Source organism: Bubalus kerabau, chromosome 1 (assembly GCF_029407905.1).
Source record: "Bubalus kerabau isolate K-KA32 ecotype Philippines breed swamp buffalo chromosome 1, PCC_UOA_SB_1v2, whole genome shotgun sequence".
NCBI lineage: Eukaryota > Metazoa > Chordata > Mammalia > Artiodactyla > Bovidae > Bubalus > Bubalus kerabau.
Genome location: NC_073624.1, coordinates 25,074,597 through 25,096,950, shown reverse-complemented (window position 1 = coordinate 25,096,950; position 22,354 = coordinate 25,074,597). Strand labels below are relative to the sequence as shown.

At 46.7% G+C, this 22,354-nt stretch overlaps 1 protein-coding gene across 1 annotated transcript in view; it reads right to left on the bottom strand.

Annotated features, from left to right (window-relative positions):
* Positions 1 to 730: 730 nt before the first annotated feature.
* Positions 731 to 22,354, bottom strand: part of FAM234B (family with sequence similarity 234 member B) — a 36,706-nt gene continuing 15,082 nt past the window's right edge. Inside the window, exons 4-14 of the mRNA XM_055570739.1 lie at positions 22,127 to 22,225; positions 18,390 to 18,578; positions 17,206 to 17,336; positions 12,250 to 12,397; positions 11,782 to 11,923; positions 9,901 to 10,044; positions 9,676 to 9,757; positions 7,985 to 8,140; positions 4,855 to 4,972; positions 1,982 to 2,202; positions 731 to 1,092 (exon numbers count right to left, since the gene is read on the bottom strand). Of these exons, the coding sequence (XP_055426714.1) occupies positions 1,087 to 1,092; positions 1,982 to 2,202; positions 4,855 to 4,972; positions 7,985 to 8,140; positions 9,676 to 9,757; positions 9,901 to 10,044; positions 11,782 to 11,923; positions 12,250 to 12,397; positions 17,206 to 17,336; positions 18,390 to 18,578; positions 22,127 to 22,225 (1,436 nt within the window). The 3' untranslated portion in view covers positions 731 to 1,086. The remainder of the gene's footprint in view (positions 1,093 to 1,981; positions 2,203 to 4,854; positions 4,973 to 7,984; positions 8,141 to 9,675; positions 9,758 to 9,900; positions 10,045 to 11,781; positions 11,924 to 12,249; positions 12,398 to 17,205; positions 17,337 to 18,389; positions 18,579 to 22,126; positions 22,226 to 22,354) is intronic.

Sequence of the window (22,354 nt, the reverse complement as noted above, 5' to 3'; positions counted from 1 at the left end):
CACAAAAACAACCCAATCAAAAAACGGGCAGAAGACCCAAACAGACATTTCTTCAAAGAAGATATGTTATTGTTGTTCAGTTGCTAAGTTGTGTCTGACTCTCTGCAATCCCATGGATTACAGCACACCAGTCTTCTCTGTCCTCCACTATCTCTTTGTTCAAATTCATGTCCATTGAGTCGGTGATGCTATCTAACCATCTCATCCTTTGCCGTCCCCTTCTCCTTTTGCCTTCAGTCTTTCCCAGGAAGAAGACATACAGATGGCCAATAAACACATGAAAAGATGCTCAACAACCTCTGAGCCACCAGGGAAGCCCTAACTCATTATTAGAGAAATGCAAACGAAAACTACAATGAGGTATCACCTCACACCAATCAGGGTTAATTGTTATGGTCACTACATCTAGAGAGAAGGAATATGTGAGGAGACGAGACAGGAAGCGTAAGACGAGGAAGAAATGAGAATTCTGGCTGGCTCGTGCTATCCCCATGTCAGTCTTTCTTGCTGCTGCCAAGGTCAGGGGGCAGGCGAGGTACCAGCCGGGGGAGAAGAGAGGAGAGAGGCCGAGGGGCCCTCCAAGTCAGAGGTCGGCGACCTGTCTCAAGAGGACCCAAACCAACAAGATGTGTTTCAGACGGATGAAAACCTGGGTCCCTGGGAGCTTAGGATGTGCATATCTAGAGAAGACTTCATCACCACACGAACAGACAAATACACACTCAGGGCATTAGGCACAGCAAAACGTTCCAGGGAAGAACTTCTCTGGAACTTCCCAGCCAGGGTTCATAAATTAGACAAACAAAAAATAAAACAGTAAGATTCACAGTTCCAAACTATCCACACAGAGTGCCTAGGAGAAGGGGTTAATCCAGGGGTCGGGCACGCAGGTAAGATGCCCCAGCCGAACGGGTGGTGCTGTTATCAAAGAATTCCAAGTGCCTTTCCAAGTGCCTGGCGATGGTCACGCAGAGGAGGTGGAAAGGGGTGACAGAAGTCCTCCTCTCCAAAGAATTATGTTTACACCCGCTGGGGAGGGACAGTGCCACTCCATTCACTTCTTCTGGAACTGCAGAGTCCAGCAGCCTAGATCTAGGGAGAAAAGGGCACGAATCAGTGACTTTAATTTTTTTCATGGTAGAGACATGGAAGGGCTCTCAAGGTCAGAACATCCCTCTATTTCCCTATCCTTTTGTTTTAGCCTCCAAAGTTTACAAGTGTCCCTCCAGAAAGGCCCAGAGACTTTATCTTTTTCCACGATACAGTCTTGAACATTGAACTAGGCTGTCATATTGAGGAGGGCAGGGGGTGCATTTTGAGCAAAATAACCACTCAGTCCTATAGAAAATCAACCCTGAATATTCATTGAAGGGCTGATGCTGAAGGTGAAGCTCCAATACTTTGGCCACATGATGTGAAGAGCTAACTCATTGGAAAAGACCCTGATGCTGGGAAAGACCTCAGGGCGGGAGGAGAAGAAGCCAGCAGAGGATGAGATGGTTGGATGGCATCGTTGACTCAATGGACATGAGTTTGAACAAACTTCAGGAGATGGTGAAGGCCAGGGAAGACTGGCATGCTGCAGTTCATGCGGTCAAAGACACAACTTAGCAATTCAACAACAACAATAAGAGTTCTTCACAGTAGGTAACTGCCACAAGCCCTGCACGAGGCTGACATCACCAGCCTTATCCAGGAAAGACCCGGAGTAACAGTAAAAGCCATGACCCCCCCACTTCCAAATGTCTCCTTTAAGAGACAGGGTACCATTTCCAGCTCAGAACAACCAAGCAATACAGTTCAAGGTCATCACTCACCCCTACAAAATAATGCTGGTCCAAAACAGCTGTTTCCTGATACCCAGCAACTCAAGAAGGTGCCCACCCACACGCTTGACCTTCTAAAGAGCAGACTTGGAGTTGGCTGTGTTTGCCCTTCACCCTCAAGAGTAACCACACACTTTCTTTCCCAAGCTTGTCACCTGGTACAGAGAGTCGACGAACTTTATCCTCGAGAGGAATCTGCGCAGCTCCCCGCGGCCGATTTTGGGGGTGGTCTCCTCCAGCTGGACCATTTGGCCTTCCATCAGCGCCCACCGCAGACTGAGCTTGCTGACCACCAGGGGTGCCGGGTGCCCTTCAGAGTTGGGCCCTGTGGTCCTGGTAACGTAAAAGGCGTCTTTCCACAGGTCGTTGATCCCAACTGAGGAAGGATACAAAGGACAGCAGTCAATGAGGACAGAAGACTTGGGCTCACAGGAGAGTGGTTGGGCTCAAGACTCATTTGCTCATTTCCTCCTCTGCTGATTCATACAAGACGTTTACTGAGCGCTAATAAACACAAGGTACCGACTAGACAATGCGCACACGCTGGTGAGCAGCTCGTGGCCAGCAGAGCGGCAAATCCTCTGTCTCTGTACCTGGCTTCTCCAAGGCGGCTACCTTTTTTTACTTAATAATTTATTTATTTTGGCTGCGTTGGATCTTCATTGCGTCTCGTGGGATCTTTCTCTGCAGCACACAGACTCTCTAGCTGTGGCGCGCAGACCTCAGTAGTCGTGGCACACAGGCTTAGCTGCTCTGTGGCATGTGGAATCTTAGTTCCCTGAACAGGGGTTGAACCCATGTCCCTTTCATTTCAAGGTGGATTCTTTACACTGAGCTACCAGGTAAGTCCCAAAGCTACTTCTGAGAAAGCCCAAGATCAGGAAGTGAGGGGACTGGCCAACTGTGGTAGAAAAGGGAGCACAACAAACTAGAAATTCTGGTAACTCCTAGACTGTCAGTACCTCGTGGCCTATGTACCAAGTTAGTGTTTATTCTGCCTCTATAAACCAGGTGTTGCAATAAAAATGGTCTTGATTCTTAATTACCAGTATGCAATGTTCATTGGAACAATGACTGGTTCAAAATTGGGAAAGGAGTACAATATGGTTGTATACGGTCACCCTACTTATTTAACTTATATGCAGAGTACATTATGCAAAATGCCAGGCTGGATGAATCATAATCTGCAATCAAGACTGCTGGGAGGAATATCAATAAATAACCTGAGATATGCAGATGACACCCTAATGGCAAAAAGCAAAGAAGAGCTAAAGAGCCTCTTGATGAGGCTGAAAGAGGAGAGTGAAAAAGTTGGCTTGAAACTCAACATTAAAAAAACTAAGATCATGGCATCTGGTCCCATCACTTCATGGCAAAAAGAAGGGGAAAAAGTGGAAGCAGTGACAAATTTTATTTTTCTGGGCTCCCAAATTACTGTGGACAGTGACTGCAGCCATGAAATTAAAAGATCCTTGCTCCTTGGAAGGAAAGCTATGACAAACCTAGACAGTGTATTAAAAAGCAGTGACATCACTTTGCTGACAAAGGTCAGCACTGTCAAAGCTATGGTTTTTCAAGTAGTCATGTATGAATGTGAGAACTGGACCATAAAGAAGGCTTGAACACCGAAGAACTGATGCTTTTGAATTGTGGTATTGGAGAAGACTCTTGAGAGTCCCTTGGACTCCAAGGAGATCAAACCAGTCAATCCTAAATGAAATCAGTTCTCAATATTCATTGGAAGGACTGATGCTGAAGCTGAAGCTCCTATACTTTGACCACCTGATGCCAAGAGCTGACTAACTGGAAAAGACCCTGATGCTGGGAAAGATTGAGGGTAGAAGAAGAGGGCAGCAGAGGATGAAATGGTTGCATAGCATCACTGATTCAGTGGGCATGAATTTGAGCAAACTCTGGGAGTTGGTGATGGACAGGGAGGCCTGGTGTGCTGTATGCCATGGGGTCAACAAAGAGTTGGACACAACTCAGCAACTGAAGAACATGAAATAAAACACTTGCAAATGTTAGTGGTTATGAGTGGTCAGACTGAAGGTGATTTTTCTTCCCTTTTCCTCTTGGCTCCAGTTTCCATGCACTGGGCATGTGTAGTAAGAAAGTCTCTACTGAGCCTAACCCACTCCAGTACTCTTCCCTGGCAAATCTCATAGACAGAGGAGCCTGGAGGGCTACAGTCCACGAGGTCGCAAAGAATCGGACATGACTGAGCATGCACTGAGCCTAAACAAAGGCCCTGAGGAAATATCCTGCCTCTGTTTTATCCTTTGCAGTGAGTTCTGGCTCCTAAGCTCCTACAGGGTTGAGAAACTACTCTGATTTGTTTTCCCAGCACTGGGCGCAGTGCCTGGCCCACAGCTGATGATTGGTAAACGGCTGCTGAAACATTAGCTCCCTGAACCCTTGGGGATGGGATAGCACTGCCCCGTAGCTTCTAGCATTCTAGCATGTTTGGGGACTGTGGGTCCTCACCCTGTGAGCCAGGTACAACCCCAGAGGGCGCTTTTGGGTGGTGGCCCCAGGCGCCATGGTACCAAGGGAAATGCAGGGAGCCGCTCAATGCAGGGAGCCGCTCAGGGCACACCGAGTCAAACCAGTGAGATCAAACCAGGAGATCAAACCAGTCAATCCTAAATGAAATCAGTCCTCAATATTCATTGGAAGGACTGATGCTGAAGCCGAAGCTCCAATACTTTGACCACTTGATGCCAAGAGCCAACTCACTGGAAAAGACCCTGATGCTGGGAAAGATTGAGGGTAGAAGAAGAGGGCAGCAGAGGATGAAATGGTTGCATAGCATCACTGACTCAGTGGGCATGAATTTGAGTAAACTCGGAGTTGGTGATGGACAGGGAGGCCTGGTGTGCTGTAGTCCATGGGGTTGCAAAGAGTTGGACACAACTTAGCAACTGAACAACTTAGAGTCCTGCTCTCATCCACAGCACACACCCTCATCCCCCTCACCTGGCCAACACGTCCCCTCCCCTCCTCTGCATCACCCCCAGGGACTTACCCTCTGAAGCGGTCACAGTGCCAGTGGCATTGGCCAGATCCAGGAGGATGGAGGGGAAGGTGGGATGCAGGAGGTATAGGTGGTGAAGGCTGGGTGGCTCGGGTCCCAGGACGACAGTCTGACAATGAGAAGCAGGGAGAGCAAAGGTCAGTCCACTCTCCCTCGTACAATGTTGCTCAGATGAAAGGATGGCAGAGACAGTGGGGGTTACTCATCCCCTACGAGGCCAAGACCAGATCCCACACCAAGGTGTGTGTGAGAGAAACTCCACGTATGAGAGACATGTCATTTCAAATCTCAAAACATTGACTAAACACTAACTTCATCAAACAACCAGAGCTGGAAAATGCTTTCTCCCTCATAGGAAAAAGAAAGGAAGAAAGAAAATAGGCATGCTCCAGGAGAGAAAATGATAGCGCCCTCACAGTCTGGTGCCTCTGGGAGTATCAGGAACGGTTCTTCCCTGGCAGCAGGAGGGGCTTTGTCAAGGGAAAGCCTGCTTATAAAAACACGGTGAACCAAAGACTCCTGCTTTCACAGGATAGCAAAGCCAACTGCAAGTGTCAAGCTAAAAAAAAAAAAAAATCATAAAAATCTTATCTATTCCTGAAATAACTAAGACATGGATCAGACACTCATTAATTACAAAAACAAAAATCCCAAGATCTCAGTGTCAGTCTCCTGACCCCCTAAGGCAGAGGCAATGCACATCGGAACTTTCTTCACCATCTGACTCCATGCAAGGTTGATATTCTGCAGACACAAGGCCGTAGAGCACAGGAACCCCCTGAATGGGTTACCCAGTGCCTCCCCTTGTCAGCCCTGCTCCTCCACTGTCAGCAGGCGGGGGTCATTTGGGCGGGAAGCTCACAACCCCGCTCCCACCAGTACCCACAAAGCATAAGAGGGATTTCCCGTATCCAGAATCCCACACCATGACAGTTCACATGACAAGAAAATAGCCTATTCACGTCACAGACACCTGTTACCAGGGGAGAAAGCTAGGGGGAAGGGATAGTTAGGGAGTTTGGGGCTGACAGGTACACACTGCCATATTTAAAATGGATAACCATGTGTGGCTGAGTCCCTTTGCGGTCCACCTGAAACTATCACAACATTGGTAATTGGCTATACACCAATATAAAAAGTTATTAAAAAAAAAAAAGGATAACCAACAAGGCTGTTCAGTATAGCACAGGGAACTCTGTTTAACATTCTGTAACAACCTAAATGGGAAGAGAATTTGAAAAAGAAGAGATACATGTATATATATAACTGAATCTCTCTGTTGTATACCTGATACAACACATTATTAATCAACTATGTGAAAGTGAAAGTGTTAGCTGCTCAGTCTAATCCCACTCTCTGCAACCCCATGGATTGTAGTCTGCCAGGCTCCTCTCTGTCCATGGGACTCTCCAGGCAAGAATACTAGAGTGGGTTGCTGTGCCCTTCTCCAGCAGGGATCAAACCCAGGTCTCGCATCTCCTGCATTAGCAGGTGGGCTCTTTATATTATACTATATTTATTTATATTAGCGCCACTCCAATATAAAATTAAAAGTTTAAAAAAAAAGAAAGAAAGGACATAGCCAAAGTCCCTCCTCACTGCCTACAGAATGGAGCCCAAACTGCTTCATGTGAAAACTAAGGTCTTACACCATGTAACCTAAATCAGCCTTTCCCAGCCTCCTATGATTATGTGCCTGCACATCCATGCTCCAAGAACATCTGTGAAACAAGCTCACACTTCACCAGGCTTTACCTGTCCTTGGCCAATTTCATTTCCCCTCGGACATCATCCTCAAGAGCCACTTCCAAATTAAAACACTTGTCACGAGGTCTCCAACTCGATGTCACCTCTTGCGTGAAAAGCTCCCTAATCGCCGCCCCCTTCCACAAAACGAAGACCCTCCTCCTTTTGTGCGTCCATCTAAACTTTGTAGCTGCACCCACTTAGAGCATTTGTAGCCTGCTTTTGTTTTGTGCTTATTTGTAGACGCTTACATTTGACAGTCATTTGGTCTGAGTCCCTCATTTTATTAAGTGAGGAAACCAGGAAGTTAAATGTTAGGTAGAATGTCCACAGTCATCCGTCAGGGAACGTCAGAGTTAGGACAATCATCAATGGAAATCTGATCCTAAAGCGAGGGACTATATTAGCACCTGCATTAATGGATAAAGAGCGTGAGACTCAGGAAAGGTTGAGTTCTAGAGTGCATGGCTGATGAACTCAGGACCCCCCGCCAGGCTGCCCATCACCCACGGTCATCTGCTTGTCCAGACGGCAGCACTGTCCCCAGTTCACCCTGAGGCCCCTGGCACACAGTCGGTGCTGGTCAACTTGGGTTTAACTGAACTAAATCAGAGTGAGTCTTACTCAAAACCCCCTGGCACCTGGCAGAGGCAGCACCCCCATCTCCTCAACCCCATTAAAGCCCCTCAGGATAGTATTGAAGATGTTCTCAGGGCTTCCCTGGTGGCTCAGTAGTGAAGAATGTGCCTGCCAGTGCAGGAGATGTGGGTTCAATCCCTAGTCTGGGAAGATCCGATGTGCCAGAGTGCAGTAACTACTGAGCCCATGCTCCACATCTACTGAATCTGTGCTCTCGAGCCCGGGAACCACAACTACTGAGTCCATGTGCTGCAACTACTAAAGCCCGTACACCCTAGAGCCCATGCCCTGCAACAAGAGGAGCCACTGCAGCGAGAGAGTAGCGCCCACTCGCTCCAACTGGACAAAAGCCCGCACAGAAACGAAGACCCGGCACAGCCAAAAATTAAGTAAGTAATTGAATCAAAAAGAAATCTGTTCTCAAATCTACCTTCTGCACATCAGAACGTCTCCCGTGAACCCCCAGGGGAACCTTCATCTTCAGCAGATGGAGAGAGTCAGCGATGACTTAGTGACTAGAAACAACAACGTGGTTTCCTCACAACACTGAGATGGTTTCTGCTGCACAGTGAAGCGAATAAGCCTCATGTACACACACACGCCCTCCCTTCTGGGCTTCCCACCCATCCAGGTCACTGTCTCTACCCGCAACCGCTCGGAAGACAGCAGGTCTAATAAGACCTCCAGACCCAGTCAGCCTCAAGAGCAGGTGCCATCTGACATTAGGCTCACTCACGGGATTGGGCGATGCAGCTGACAGCCCTTCAGCCCAGAAGAGGAAGACAGATTTCTGCTCCACAGTGGCTGCTGACGTGGCCAGAGCTTCTTTCATGTGACACGGGATGCTGTAACTCCACGTGACCAGGCCAGAGTCTCCGTCCACCACCATCACCTGCAGAAGAGAAGGCGATGAGTACGACCCATCCTCAGAGAGACAGCAAAATGCACAAACACAAAACCAGACAAAAACCCACAGACACGCAAACACCATATACATTAACGGAGCTTAAACCAGATGCAAACAATGGGGTGTTCAGGGAGTGTTACGTAATTAGGTCCAGAAGTCTGGACAAGGACATGAACTTGGGCACTCTGGAAGACAGAGAGGGACATGGGGTCCTGGTGTGCTGCAGTCCATGGGGTCACAAAGATTCGGACATGACTTAGCAACTGAACAACAACAACCAGAAGTCTAGACGAAGCCCATAGGACTGCAGGATTCCCGGTGGGAAGGGACATTATAAATCATCAAGGCCTCCTCCCGTCATCAGATGAGGAAACGGAGGCTCAGAGACAGGAAGTGACACTGATTACTCTGTACTTGGGGCGGTCCTGGGCAGAGCAGCTATTCTGCTGTGGAAGAGCTAAAACCCACGCCTCATCTCTGTCTCTTCCTGCTGGTCACCATGGCCAACCACAGTTAGGGGAACACGATCAGGTGACAGCTCAGTCCTATCCCCTGTGCTTTAGAGTCTGACTCTGCCACGTGCGTCCTGGCAGGTGCAGCTCAGACCAAGGGGAGCCTCAAATTTAAAAGAGCAAACTCTGAACAGGCAAAAAATAAATAAGAGAAAATTCACTCAGTTGTCTCTCTCAAAAGATAATTAAGGGGAATTCAAAATCCCTGGCTGTACGTATATTTGCTCATCACCCCAAATCCCTCATATCTCACAGTTCTAGAACAAAACAGCGTCTCATTTGCCAAAATCCCAGGGACTTCCCTGATGGCTGAGCGGGCAAAGAATCTGCCTGCAATGCAGAAGCCGCAGGAGACTTGGGTTCAATCCCTGGGTCGGGAAGACCCCCTACAGGAGAACAAGGCTACTCACTCCAGTATTCTTGACTGGGAAATCCTATGGATAGAGGAGCCTGGCAGGCTACAGTCCATGGGGTCGCAGAGAGTCAGACACGACTTAGAGACCAAACAACAACAACATTGGTGACCCTGGAATACACGCCACCATCCACCTCAGGGCCTCTGGAGCTCCTGAGTGGATCTGCCCCTCTTCTAGAAACGCAATTCAACTGCCAGGCCCTGATCACCTTTCCCTCCTTCATGAAGTCCTCCATGACAACCCACCGCCCCAGCTGGCCCACCTTCTCTGAAATCTCAGTATATAACTGAAGTGGTACATTTATTGATACCAGCCTTTCCCCAGCAAGAGACTTCAGAAAGCACATGGACACTGAGAATCCACAAGGAACTGCTACACAAGGAGCAGGGCAGCGAGAAAAGCTTCTGCTGCTGTAGACGTTAGCACTGCATTGTGACTGTTCATTTTACCCACCCAGCTACACTTGGAGTTCTTGGAAGGAAGGGACTGTGTTTTCAGGTTCTTTCTATCTTTCATGATGCCAAGCGCAGGCCTGGACACCATGTTCATCCTGGATATATGTTCTGACTTGATCTTCATCCCCAGGTTTTACCTTTTTCATCCCAACTCCATTTGGTATCTGCAGAAGGAAATCTATCGTCTCATCATCCGTGAAATACCCCGGAGTAGGCTGGCTGCAAGTGAGAGCAATGTGAGTGATGGGAAGTGAAGGACCAGAAGGGGAGAATGGGACCCCCCTCCCCTTGCACCAGCTCCAGATATTAACATCAAGCAATGGTTCCAGGCGGTTTTGAGTGAGTAGGAGCACATTACTAACCTGTGCAGGCCTTGGAGGCCCAAGACCCAGGAAGGGGTGAGGTTCTGCCCCCGAAGCAGGACGAGGCCTTGTGTGGTTGTGATCAGGAGGTTGCTGCTGTTGGAATCTGGCGCCTTCACCATCTGGAGGAGCTCCACCCCATTGCTGAGTTAAACGAGAGACCCCGACAGTCTCAGGCTGGGGTGAAATTCCTGCCCACACATTCTGACTAATCCTCTAAGTGCAGATGTCTGTACAGACCCTTGCATTAGTCTCCTACCAGTATCTTGTCTTGGGACTTTCCTGGTGGTCCAGTGGTTTAGACTCCATGCTTAAAATGCAGGCAACATGTGTTCACTCCCTGAGAGGGGGAGTGAGATCCCACATGCTACATGGTGTAGCCAAAAAAATTTTTTTTTAAAAAAAGAGGGGCACTCTTGCTGTTTCACTTGAATCTCTTTTTCCTGGTTTCTTTAGAAATCAAGGAGCCCTAGAAAATTTACGCAATTTCAGAAGGAAAAGACAAGAAAAGTGCCCCTCACATTGGATGTTCTGGAAAGATAACAGAGCTGAGAACAATCACAGGGAAGGAGCCAGAGGTCGGGACAGGATGCCTGAAACTATCATTAAGCTTGGACAGCAGCTCATACTCTCATCGTTGTTGTTGTTCAGTCACTAATGTATCCGACTCTGTGATCCCATGGATTGCAGCACGCCAGGCTTCCCTGTCCTTCAGCATCTCCTGGAGTTTGCTCAAACTCATGTCCACTGAGTCAGTGATGGTATCTAACCATTTCATTCTCTGTCACCCGCTTCTCCTCCTGCCCTCAATCTCTCCTAGCATCAGGGTCTTTTCTAATGAGCTGGCTTCTCCCGTCAAGGGGCCAGAATATTGGAGCTTCAGCACCAGCTCACACTCGACACTTCATCAAATTATTGGCTTGGTCAAAAAGTTCATTTGGGTTTTTCTATAAGATCTTAAGGGGAAACTCGAATGAACTCTTTGACCAGCCCAATATTTCTTCCTTTGTACAACTAGGACCACTCTGTTTAACATCTGTCAAATGCACTGACACAATATGATGCTGCCTAAGAAAATGCTGAGTTTCCCCAGTGGCTCAGCAGTGAAAAATCCACCTGCTATGTAAGAGTTATGGGTTCAATCCCTGGGTCGAGAAGATGCCCTGGAGAAGAAAATGGCAACCCACTCCAGTATTCTTACCTGGGAAATCCCATGGACAGAGGAGCCTGGTGGGCTACAGTCCATGGGGTTTCAAGGAGTTGGATAGGACTGAGTCAGACACAACTTAGCACTAAACAACAACAAAGAAAATGCTAGAAGGTGATCTGAAGCTTCTGGTAGAAAAATAACAAAGATAATTATTACCCAAGCCCAGGGTGAAATGGATAACACCCACTGCATATGACAAATAACATGCTTTTAGTTAAGAAAAAAATGAAGGAAAAAAAAAAAAACAAAAAAAGATTTCATGGCTATTATTTTTGCCTCTGCCACAATGATTCTTTAAGAGAAAAACTCAGGAACGCAGCAGGGCTGATCCTTCAGCAGAGCTTTACAAGTAGTTCTGTTAAATAAATTCCATTTCCCTACCTGAGGTTCCCCAGTCTCAAATGCCCTGCTCTGACTCCCACTGCAAACAAATACCCTTCTCTGCCCGCTGTGTGCAAAGTGATCACCCACACACAGACATCAACACATTAGGTCACCAGGAGAAGAGCACTTCTAACTCCCTGCAACCAGATTGGGAGGTGGTCCCTGAAGGCCAGGCACCATTTTTACCCCCAAACCTCTGCCCACGTGTCTGCCAGGCCACCAGACACTGAGATTCCAGGCATGCGTGGGCCCAGGTCTCACCATGGCAGGACCAGACGGCTGCCCACCTGTAAACATCAATGAGCTCAGACAGGTTGACGGATCTCCGCTTCTCCCACTCAGGTTCCTCTATCTGCAGGGAAGGTGGTAAGCTGTCTCGATTTTGGGCCTGAACGAAAATATCCCGCAGGGCGACAGCCTGGATATTACCTAACAGCACAGAAGAACCAACATGGAGAAGCTGAACTCAACAGAACTTTCCCAAGGGGAGGACAGGAGTGGGAGACCCAGAGCCTGGGCAGAGGGATGGATTCACACAGGGAGCCAGTAGGGAGGTGGCTAAGCAGATGCTGGGCAGTCTTCTCATTGGAGAAGGCGGCCAGGGACAACAGAGTGAATACCCTGTGGCAGGGGGTCCCCAGCAGAGGAGGTGACAGAGGGCTGGTGTCAGAGACTCCAAGCTTTCTCCCCAACACCCAGGGAGACCTCACCACACACCCATGGGGAGAGCAGCAAAAATGAACCTCGCTTCTTACCAAAGCCAAACAGGATGTAGGCGGCCCCGCTGGTGGTCATGTAAACCTGAGGGCCAATCAGGTTGCCCACTCCCACGATGTTGTACTTCACAGGTCGGCCCACGGGGCTTCCTGTCCGGCCAGACACCAGCAGAAAACACAGATCCGGCTGATGAAGTGAAAGACCGGGGTTGAGTCCACAGAAACCCTGTTGTTACTGAATCAAGTCATGTCTCCACAGTCATTCCTTCTCGTTAGCTAAGGGGTCAGAAACACCTCCCAAAGTTGAAAAGCCCAAGGCCACACCTACCCTGCTGTATTTCCCAGGAAGTTAGAAAGTGAAGCAAATGCCCCATTCCCTTGTTAGATACAAGCCAGGGGCACCTGCATGGTAATTTGGGCAATTTCTCCAAAGTACAGCTATTGCTGAGGAGCAGTCTCCTGAAGAACAGAACTCTAGCCTAGAACTACATACAGGACCCACCAGTCACTACCCACCCCTATACCCATAAATTCCCAGCGATATTTGGTCCCACAAGAATCAGTGCAGGCCATGTGCTCCCATTATAACACACATGTCTGGCCTGGCCACTATCAACCTCACTCTCAAGCAGAGATCAGCAAACCTTTTCTGGGAAGGGCAAGACAGTAAACATTTTATGTTTTTCCAGCCAGGTAGTTTCTGCAGCAACTACTCTATTCCACCACTCTAGTGTAAAAGCAGCCATAGACAATATGTGAATGACTAGGTATGACAATAAAACTTTATTTACAAAAACAAACAGTGGGCCAAACTTGGCCTGCATGCCATGGTTTGCCAACCCCTGCATAAGAGGGTTTTCTTTTGGGAATAGAGGCACTGGTTGAGAAATACAAGGACTATATTGCTATCTTGATTTCAGTAAAGCTTTTGACTGAGTTTATTGTCATGAATACTTATGGACAAGATAAAGAGATATGGTTCTCAGTGTACCCCGAGAAGGGGCCAACGCCAACCCAGAAGGAGTTTTAGTGGAATATCACCTCACCCAGCTATTATCTTATTCCTATTATTCATTCTTTTATCAAAGACATGAATGAACAGAATTCAGGTTTATCACAAAGCTGAGAGAGATAACTAGTATGCTGTATGACAAACTGAAAATTCCAACAAGTCTTAGGCTGGAAGGTGGGTCAAAATCTGGAAGAAAAAAATTGGCCCGTTAATTAAAAGACATGGATATTTCATGGTAACAAGACTTACTGTGGTGATCATTTTGAAATATATAGAAATACCAAATCGGTATGATGTACACCAGGAACGAACATAGTATTGCAGGTTAATTATATTTTACTTCAAAAACTAATTCATAGAAAAAGAAATCAGATTCATGGTTACTAGAGGCAGGGGGTGGGAGGAGGGGGCATTGAAGGAAAGCAGTCGAAACTGACAAACTCCAGATATAAGATAAATAAGTATTAGAGATGTACAACATAATAAATATAATTAACAGTTATAAGTCATATACAAAAGTTAAGAGAATAAATCCTGAGTTTTCATCACGAGGAAAAATTTTTTCTATTTCTTTAATTTTGCATCAGTATGAGATAATGGATGTTCACTAAACTTATTGTGGTCATCGTTTCATGATGTATGTAAGTCAAATCATTTTGCTGTAACACCTTAAACAGTGCTATATGTCAGTTATACAGTGCTATTATGTCAGCTATATCTCAATAAACTGGAAGGAAAAAAGAATGAAAGAAGCAGTGGGAAAGATACGGGTGTTTTAACTGATTAAAAACAAAAACAGGAAGGCTATCACCATCTTTGGCTGCATTTATACATATATGGAGTCAGTATCAGAAGAAGTAACAATTTCTTTATTTTATATAACTGGTTCTATTACAAACAGAATCCTGTTTTCATTTATGGATACCACATAAAAGAGATAGGGACAAAGTGGAGTGAAAAATGAAAGAAATCAAGAAAGAAGGGGTCTGGATCATGTTGCATGAGGAACAGTACAAGAAACTAGCTACTCAGGCTTCCCTGGTGGCTCAGACAGTAAAGAACTTGCCTGCCAATGTAGGAGACACAAAAGATGCAGGTTCGATCCCTGGGTCAGGAAGGATCCCCTAGAGGAGGGAATGGCTGTCCACTCCAGTATCCTTGCCAGAAGAATTCCACGGACAGATGACCCTGGTGGGCTACAGTCCATGGGGTCACAAAGAGTCAGACACGACTGAGCGACTAACACTTCCTCTTTTTTTTCAGCCTTGACAGTAGCAGGCTTTAGAGGAACCAGGCTTCCAGCAAAAGAGCGTTCATGTAGAAGAGGATTAGATTCATTCAGAGTGTTCTACGGGGCTGATGTGGGCACAATGAATGGAAGCTAGGAGAAAGCAGATTTCTCACCCATAAGACAGAATTTTCTAGAGTGAACCAAGAATGAAATAAACTATGTCACAAATCAGTGCTATTGCCATCGGCCTGAGGACTCAGAGGGTATGGCTGCCCACGTGTCTGCAACAGTGCATCAGTGACTCCAGCGCAGTGTGAGAGAGTTAATGTCATGGCTTCCAAGGTCCACTCCCTTTGACGTGCTAGCCCAGATGCACTCTCTAACCCCAGCCGGTCCAGACGTCCCAAGGCCGCCTCACTCTAAGCCCAGATCTAAGAATGCCGCCCCTCGAAGTCAAAGACCCGACACGCCTCATTCCCCCTTCCACATCTACAGCGGACAGCAAGCGTGTTCCTCGGGTTCTTTGTCGCTGGTACAGAAGTCAGAAAGGTCAGCATGAAGATGAAGCGACGGCTCTGAACCCACCACTTCTCCAAGATTTTGCTACTCCTGCCTATCACTTTCCAGACAGAATGGAGACTGGTCCACATCCACACCCCTACCCCCACCACCAAAAAAAAACCAGGCACAGAGTAGGACCAGGTGAGAAGTCAACTCTTCTAACAGAGCCTCCTCAGCATGGAGGGCCCCTCAGTCAGGTCCGAACCATTGTCCTGTCCCCTGCTGCTGGCCAGCAAGAAGCCAGACGGAGGAGTCAAGGCCAAGATTTATAACCTTGTTTGGAACATGTAAATCTGTCTGAGGTTTCACTGTGCTTCTGCTAACAACCATGCTAAGTCGCTTCAGTCGTGTCCGACTCTGTGTGACTCCACAGACGTCTGGCAGCCCACCAGGTTCCCCCGTCCACCGGAGTGGGTTGCCATTTCCTTCTCCAGTGCATGAAAGTGAAAAGTGAAAATGAAGTCGCTCAGTCGTGTCCGACTCTCAGCAACCCCATGGACTGCAGCCTACCAGGCTCCTCCATCCATGGGATTTTCCAGGCAAGAGTACTGGAGTGAGGTGCCATTGCCTTCTCCGGCTAACAACCACAGTTCCTTAAAAAAACAAAAGAAAACAAAAACTAAACTCCCCATACTTCCCACTCCCTGAGAGATGAACCTTCTGAGACTCACTCCCTGATGAATGGCATTGTTAAAATGTTCCCGACTCCCCAGTCTCTTTATGCACAGCTACCAGAATGTAAAAAGATTATGTGTAGAATTCTAGACATTTTGGTTCAATCTTCTCTGAGACCAACTGGCCAACTGAAGAAAAACAAACAGAAAGGACCCCTAAAAGTGACTCATCTTTGGAAATTTCCCTCACGATCTCTCTTCTTTTCTCTCATCTCATGAACATAAAGTATCATCTGAGGTACCAGTGCATGGCTCCTGAAACTTGTGACTGGTGGGGCATTCTGAGTTAGTTTATGGTGCTCTGGACAAAAAACCATAAAGTACTGACAAATTTAATTCCATTCTAAATAATCTCACTTGCATATTTTGTACTAATAACTTCATTCCATGTATGCATTACAAAAATCGTGAGGTCTAGTCAAATTACAATAAGCCACAATGTCCTATAGACACATTTATCCACAAACATTCTTGGCCAATTGTTCAATTCTTCTGTCCTTGAGCCTTTTCTGGCAGATTCAGGCTAGACAGTCCGAGAAAAAGTCTAAAAGAGTCTGACAGAAGTTCTGAGAAAAGCTTCAGGAACAAAAACTTAAAACTGAGACAATTCTGACCATTAATATATTCTTTCCTGTGATTTAGGGAACATACTATTATTTTATCTGTGCAGAGAGTAACTAGTTGCCAGTCACTGGAATTCCAACAAAGCAAAAATTGAGGAGCAAAATTTAGGGATTACTGTACCAGAATCAGTCTGCAGTCAGAGCCTAAACAACAATTCTTTTTTTTCTGGTCCCTGTTTTTATTACTTATTTCACTTACAATTTTATATATGTATGCATATATATATATATATATATATATATCCTATGGACTTTCTATCAGTCTGTCTCACTGATTTATAGTTGCAATAAAAGTTAAACATATTAATATATTCCCATTCCTTTGTCACTTATGTCTGAATGTGATAAGATGATAAGAGGCCAAACCAACATGCCTCCACAAACCTTAGTTTCTTCACTGTCACATTTTTAACTGGTTAATGCCCAAGTTCACATGTCAACCCTTGTATGTCGAATACAAAGAGACAAAGCTCCACTGTAAAATCAACAATACAATACATACTCTTGGTGAAAAATAGGCACCACTCCAGGCATTTGAAATATGTTAGTTCTAATTTTCATAACAATCCTGCAAGTAGAATAATATCCCCACTTTACATACGATGTAACCGGAGCTAGGACAGACTCTGTGGTTTACCAAGAGCACAGAGCAGTAGAGCGGGAATTCAAACACAGACCTATTTGGCTCCCAAGCTCCACCAAGCTCCACGTCAATGGAACCAGGTGAATGGGTTCATACCAGCAATTTATTCACCTGATCTCACAAAGAGAATTTATTGAAAGCTAAGCCCTTGTAATGAGGCGGTTTCAAGCAGTGTTTCTAATAATGATACTAGGAAGTGACCAAAGTTGCCTTCCCTGTAAGAGACAAGGACCACTGAGCATGGCACATACCTGCAACTCCCCAATGGCCAGAACCGCAAGGTCTCTAACACCATCTTCATCCACGTCCGGCAGTACCACGGCTGGGGCGGCCAGGGTCCCGTTGGATAAGTAGTTTGGGTTTAAAGTCCACATGGCTTTCCCTGGGGAAGGATCAATATGCTGATCACAATGAGCGCTTTCTGCCTCTGCAAAAGGCAGATGCTAGGCTCCCAGGCCAGAAAAGAGACTCCACGGGCTGAGCAACAGACAGAAACTCCTACATTATTTTTCTATTTAGTTTGTATCTTGCTGGGGAGAAAGGCAGGGAGTGTGAACCGAAATCTGCAAGCATCTGGCTATCAAGCCCATATAATAACCCAACACCTGGGTTTTTTAGGTAATATGGACATAATGAAGTTTGTTCAAGAAAGAAAAGCCCCCTTGTCTGGAATGGAGGAATTGATCTGTTAAAGATGATTCCAAATACTAAGGAACTGTCCAAGGACAGCCAAACAGAAGCCCAACCTACTCCTTCTGGCACATGTTCAGAGGAGTAGAGAAACCATAAAAGATGACTTCAGTTCTGGAGTTAACTCACATGCAAAATGTTTTTTTTCACTCAGAAGAACCCCATTCCCAGACTCCAATCTTTACATCTGGGAGGGAGGCTACTTATCCAGCTTTATTTGAGTCCAAGGTTAAGAGCACGCTGGAAGTATAAGACTCTGTAAGGAGCCTTCATAATACTTGACTTTTTTCTATCTCTTTTGTCACATATGTCTGAATCCAATAAGATGAGAAGAGGCCAAACCAACACGCCTCCACAAACCTTAAGTTTTTTCACTGGCCTATTTTTAACTGGTTAATGCCCAAGTTCACATGTGAACCCTTATATATCAAATACAAAAGAGACAAAGCTCCACTGTCTTCTGTACAAAGAACACAGTAGGGAGATTATTTAAAAACTGAAAGCCCTGGGGCAGTTTCTGTTTGGATAACTCAGTTTAGCCCTATCCTATCACCAAACAGGTTGAACCATGGATGTGATACTCTACTTAAACCCTTTCTCTTATTTCCCCTAATATCCACCTTCCAGAGCAGGAGATCAGACATCCCACCATGGGTGAGTGGAACGGTCCCTTCCCTACCAGACTGTTCTAATCGAAGACGAGGGCTCCCAGGAGCAGGGCCCTCTCGTGGCCAATGATCTTTACCTGATGTCCCGTTGAATGCACTGAGCATCTTGCGTGTCCCCGTCACCAGGCAGACAGTTTTGGCCATGTTCCCTGGTGCCAGATCCAAACAGGTAATATCTCGGGCTTCCTCAGGGAGGGGACTAGACCACAGTGTGCTGCCGTTCATCCCCGAAAGGCACACGAGGACAGCAGGGGGTCTTGAGACACCTAAAAGCACACAAGAGACGGCAAAGGGAGGAAGCCAAGGAGATGAGAAGGAGATACGAGCAGGGGACCAGAAAACCTAAAGGACCTGCGTGCTCAGCTCCCTCCCGTATTTCTGGGAAAAAGGTCTGCAAATGGGGCACCTGTCACATCTGTGCAACACATCTCTCATGTAAGGTGAGCTGCCGTGACCTCCTCCAGGGACCTGTGTGCGCCTTCACTCTCACAACATGTCTATTGACATGTCTGTCACCTTGGTCCTGCTAAGCAGGGGTATCCTTAAGGCTAAAGCCTGTCACATTCATTTTTGCATCCTCAGTGCTTCGCAAAGCACCTGGCACAAAAAGCAGCCAACTGCTTTCTGAATAAAAGGAGCAAAATCAAGAACATGAAAAAGGAGTGGTTGGAAACAAAACAAAAAACCCAGAAGGCAAGGTTATGCTCAAAAATTCAAAGCTGATTGAGGGACTTCCCTTGTGCCGGTGGTTAAGACTCCGAACTTCCAATGCAGGTGGTGCAGGTTCGATCCCTGGTTGGGCAACTAAGATCCCACATGCTGCACGGTGTGGCCAAAAAACACGAAAATTAAGACCAATGTAGAATATGTGGAGAGAAGGGAGCAAAGTGCCTGAATTGTAATCACTGCTAGCAAATGCTGAGAGCAGAAAAAAATCTTTCTTAAAACTAAACCGGAAGATGACACATAGCGATGATATCAGGAGGTCCCCTGGTCTAGAGTTCCATGGACTCAGCTGATCTGGTCCCAGCAGGCAAGAATACTTGGGCAAACTTAGTACTGAGGTCCAAGGACAGCTGATAAAGGATAAACGCAGTTCACTTCTTTAACAATCCTCTACGTTAGGCAGCAACCCTATCAGAAGCATCGTGTTCTTTCTTGCCAGTTTCACATTCACTTTCAAGACGGGCAGACGGCCCAACTCACTTCCCCATTTCTAGCAACAGCTAATAAGGACTGGACATGTAAGTTTTACAGCTTCACTGTACCTAGTCCTTGAAACTGTTAATTAAATATATACAACCAAGGGGACTTACTGGGGGCGTGGAGTGGTTAAGACTCCAAGCTTCCACTGCAGGGGACACGGGTTCAATGCCTGGTTAGGGAACGAAGATCCCACATGCCACATAATGTGGTCAAAAAATTGAAATAAACAAACAGGCTAAAAGCAAGTAACAAACTGGCTCACTCTTTCAGACCTTGTTGCTAGAAGCAGCAATTTACATGGTAAATTGTAGCAATACATGTTATCTCCCAGACTTCCCAGAGATTCTCTCATTAACAGACTTGGCTGTCCTTCCCTCTTCACCTCCCTACCAACTCCACATCAACTGTGTGACTCATCTTTTTCTGGGTGGTGATGGGTAATCCCTTCTCTACCAGACCACGACTCCTTGAAGCAGAGACCACTCTCCTTGTTAGCTCAATAGAACCAGTGCAGCTCTATGTAAGGAGCACAGCAGGTCATATAAGAAACGCAGTCCTCCTCACATCCAGTGGCACAGATCTTTGAACCCACTGGCTGGGGTTACACGCACAGCAGTCTGACATAAGGGCCAAGGTCATGAACTCCCCAGAATCTCCAGGCTGTACAATTTGGATCCCAGTTCTACCACTGCCAGCTGTGGGGCTTCAGGCAAGCTCCTTCACCTCACTGTGCCTCAGTTTTCCCATCTGCAAATAGGGATAACATTAGTCTGACTTACAGGAACACTGAGGGACAAATCCATTCATAATATGTATATACAACAGTGCATAGCACATACAAAGTACCATGTGTTCACTTTATTATTATTTTTTATAATCTATAACCAAATCAGGCTGGTCCATCTTATGTCCAAACTCATGGCCTTACCCACTGAGTCCTGATATATAGCAAACCGTGCAAAATACCAAATGACTAAAAAAAAAAAAAAATCTCTAAAAAGTGAATGGGGAAAGTTTTTACTTCAAAAGCTGATCAGTCATAAGCGGGAAAAATATATATAATTAAAGTTCAACCATATAAGTCAATTTCTAGGCTAGAGGTTCTTTCCATAAAAAAAAAAATTATACCCAAATTGCTTCTATATATTGCACAAGCCCTGGGAAGATATTTCTAATGCTCTCTACAATGTACCTAAACTTTTCTTTCAGGGCCTGAATGATTAAAAAGTAGCTAGGAGGTTGTGCATGCGTGCTCAGTCACTCAGTTGTGTCCGACTCTTTGTGACCCCATGGACTATAGTGGGGCCAAGCTCCTCTGCCATGGAATTTTCCAGGCAAGAGAAATTTTCTAGGCAATTTTCTCCTACTGAAGACAGTTGCCATTTCCTCCTCCAGGGGATCTTCCCAACCCAGGGATCGAACCGGCATCTCCTGAACTGGCATCTCCTGTGTCTCATGCATTAGTAGGCGGACTCCTGGGAAGCCCTAGGAGGGTGTTCTCTGCCTCCAACCACAGCTTCTGTATCAGTTTACAGACTGCAGTTCCAATCCACTTAAATGAAGACTGCAGGACAAACCCAAAGGCCCCATGTACCTATACTGAAATGTAACTTTTTTGTTTCTGCAGTTGACATGTATCAGCTGGGGTCCCCCAAAAAAACAGCCCACTCAAGTAGGGTAAGTTGTGAAGGTTTAATAAAGACATAAAGATGTGGTCAGGGTGTAGAGAAATCACAAGAGACAATACAGTCCCTCAGAACTGTGACCACTCCCAGGGCCCAAGAGACAGGGGAGGAAGGGAGTGTCAGAAGCCAGAAAAGGAAGGTCCGTAGGAGGACCACCTTGAGATAGACTGTGACCTCTGATCAAGGAGACCCAGCGGGGAAAGCCCAGGAAATAAATACCCTCTTGTTACTCTGCCTCTCCTCCTGCTTATGGCCTGTGCTCCCCACTGGCCAAACCTAATGGAAGCCTGCAGACTGGGGAACCTGCTGACTTAACGCATACAGGTCCGCTTCTCATCCCTCAGGGAGTAGGATGGGGAGCAGAGACAGAGGAGCAAACAGATGGGGTCAGAGGAAAACACCCAGGCAAGACGTACATGCGTAAGGATATGTTAGAACATCAATAAAAGCTTTCTTCCAGGGATGAGAGCCTATGTTTATTATCATCTAAGAGGCCTGGTAGAACTGACTCAGGGAAAATCCAAGCAACCTAAGTGCTGGTGCTATTCACGGCAGGCGTGTGGCCAAGAAACCTTGTCTCTGGATCTCAGGGTCATTGCTGAACAGGGAGGCCACTGAAAGTGCCCTGCAGCTCTCACCTGCCATGACTTCTTCAAACAGGCATTATGTACAAGCTCCTGCGTGAACTTGGCTTATGTTTAATGCCCAGGGATTCTAGCTGCCCTTAGTGAGAGGCACAGGCAGAAGTGGGTCTGTGTATCATATCATATCTAGGGATGACCAGGTTCATCGGGTACGAGGGATCGCCAAGGGCTTTCTCCTCACTGTAGACCCATCAGCTCACAACCCCAATGCCTCTCTTATCTCACACCCTCCAATCAACCAGCTCTTCCCACCCAGGCCTCCAAAATCCACCCTCTTACCGGCCGCACTCCCGTTCCCTGATGGTACGAAGGAAAGGAGCACATCTCGCAGGCCGTCTCCATTTACATCCGCCAGGTCCAACGGCGACAGGTCCCCACCTGATGGACACAAGAGACACAGAGCCCTCAGCAAGTGACACAGACCAGCTCCCTGCTCCAGGCTGGACAGGGAATGCGCCATAAAAACCAGGCAGATCTCAGCTCCTAGATGAGATACACAGACCCAGT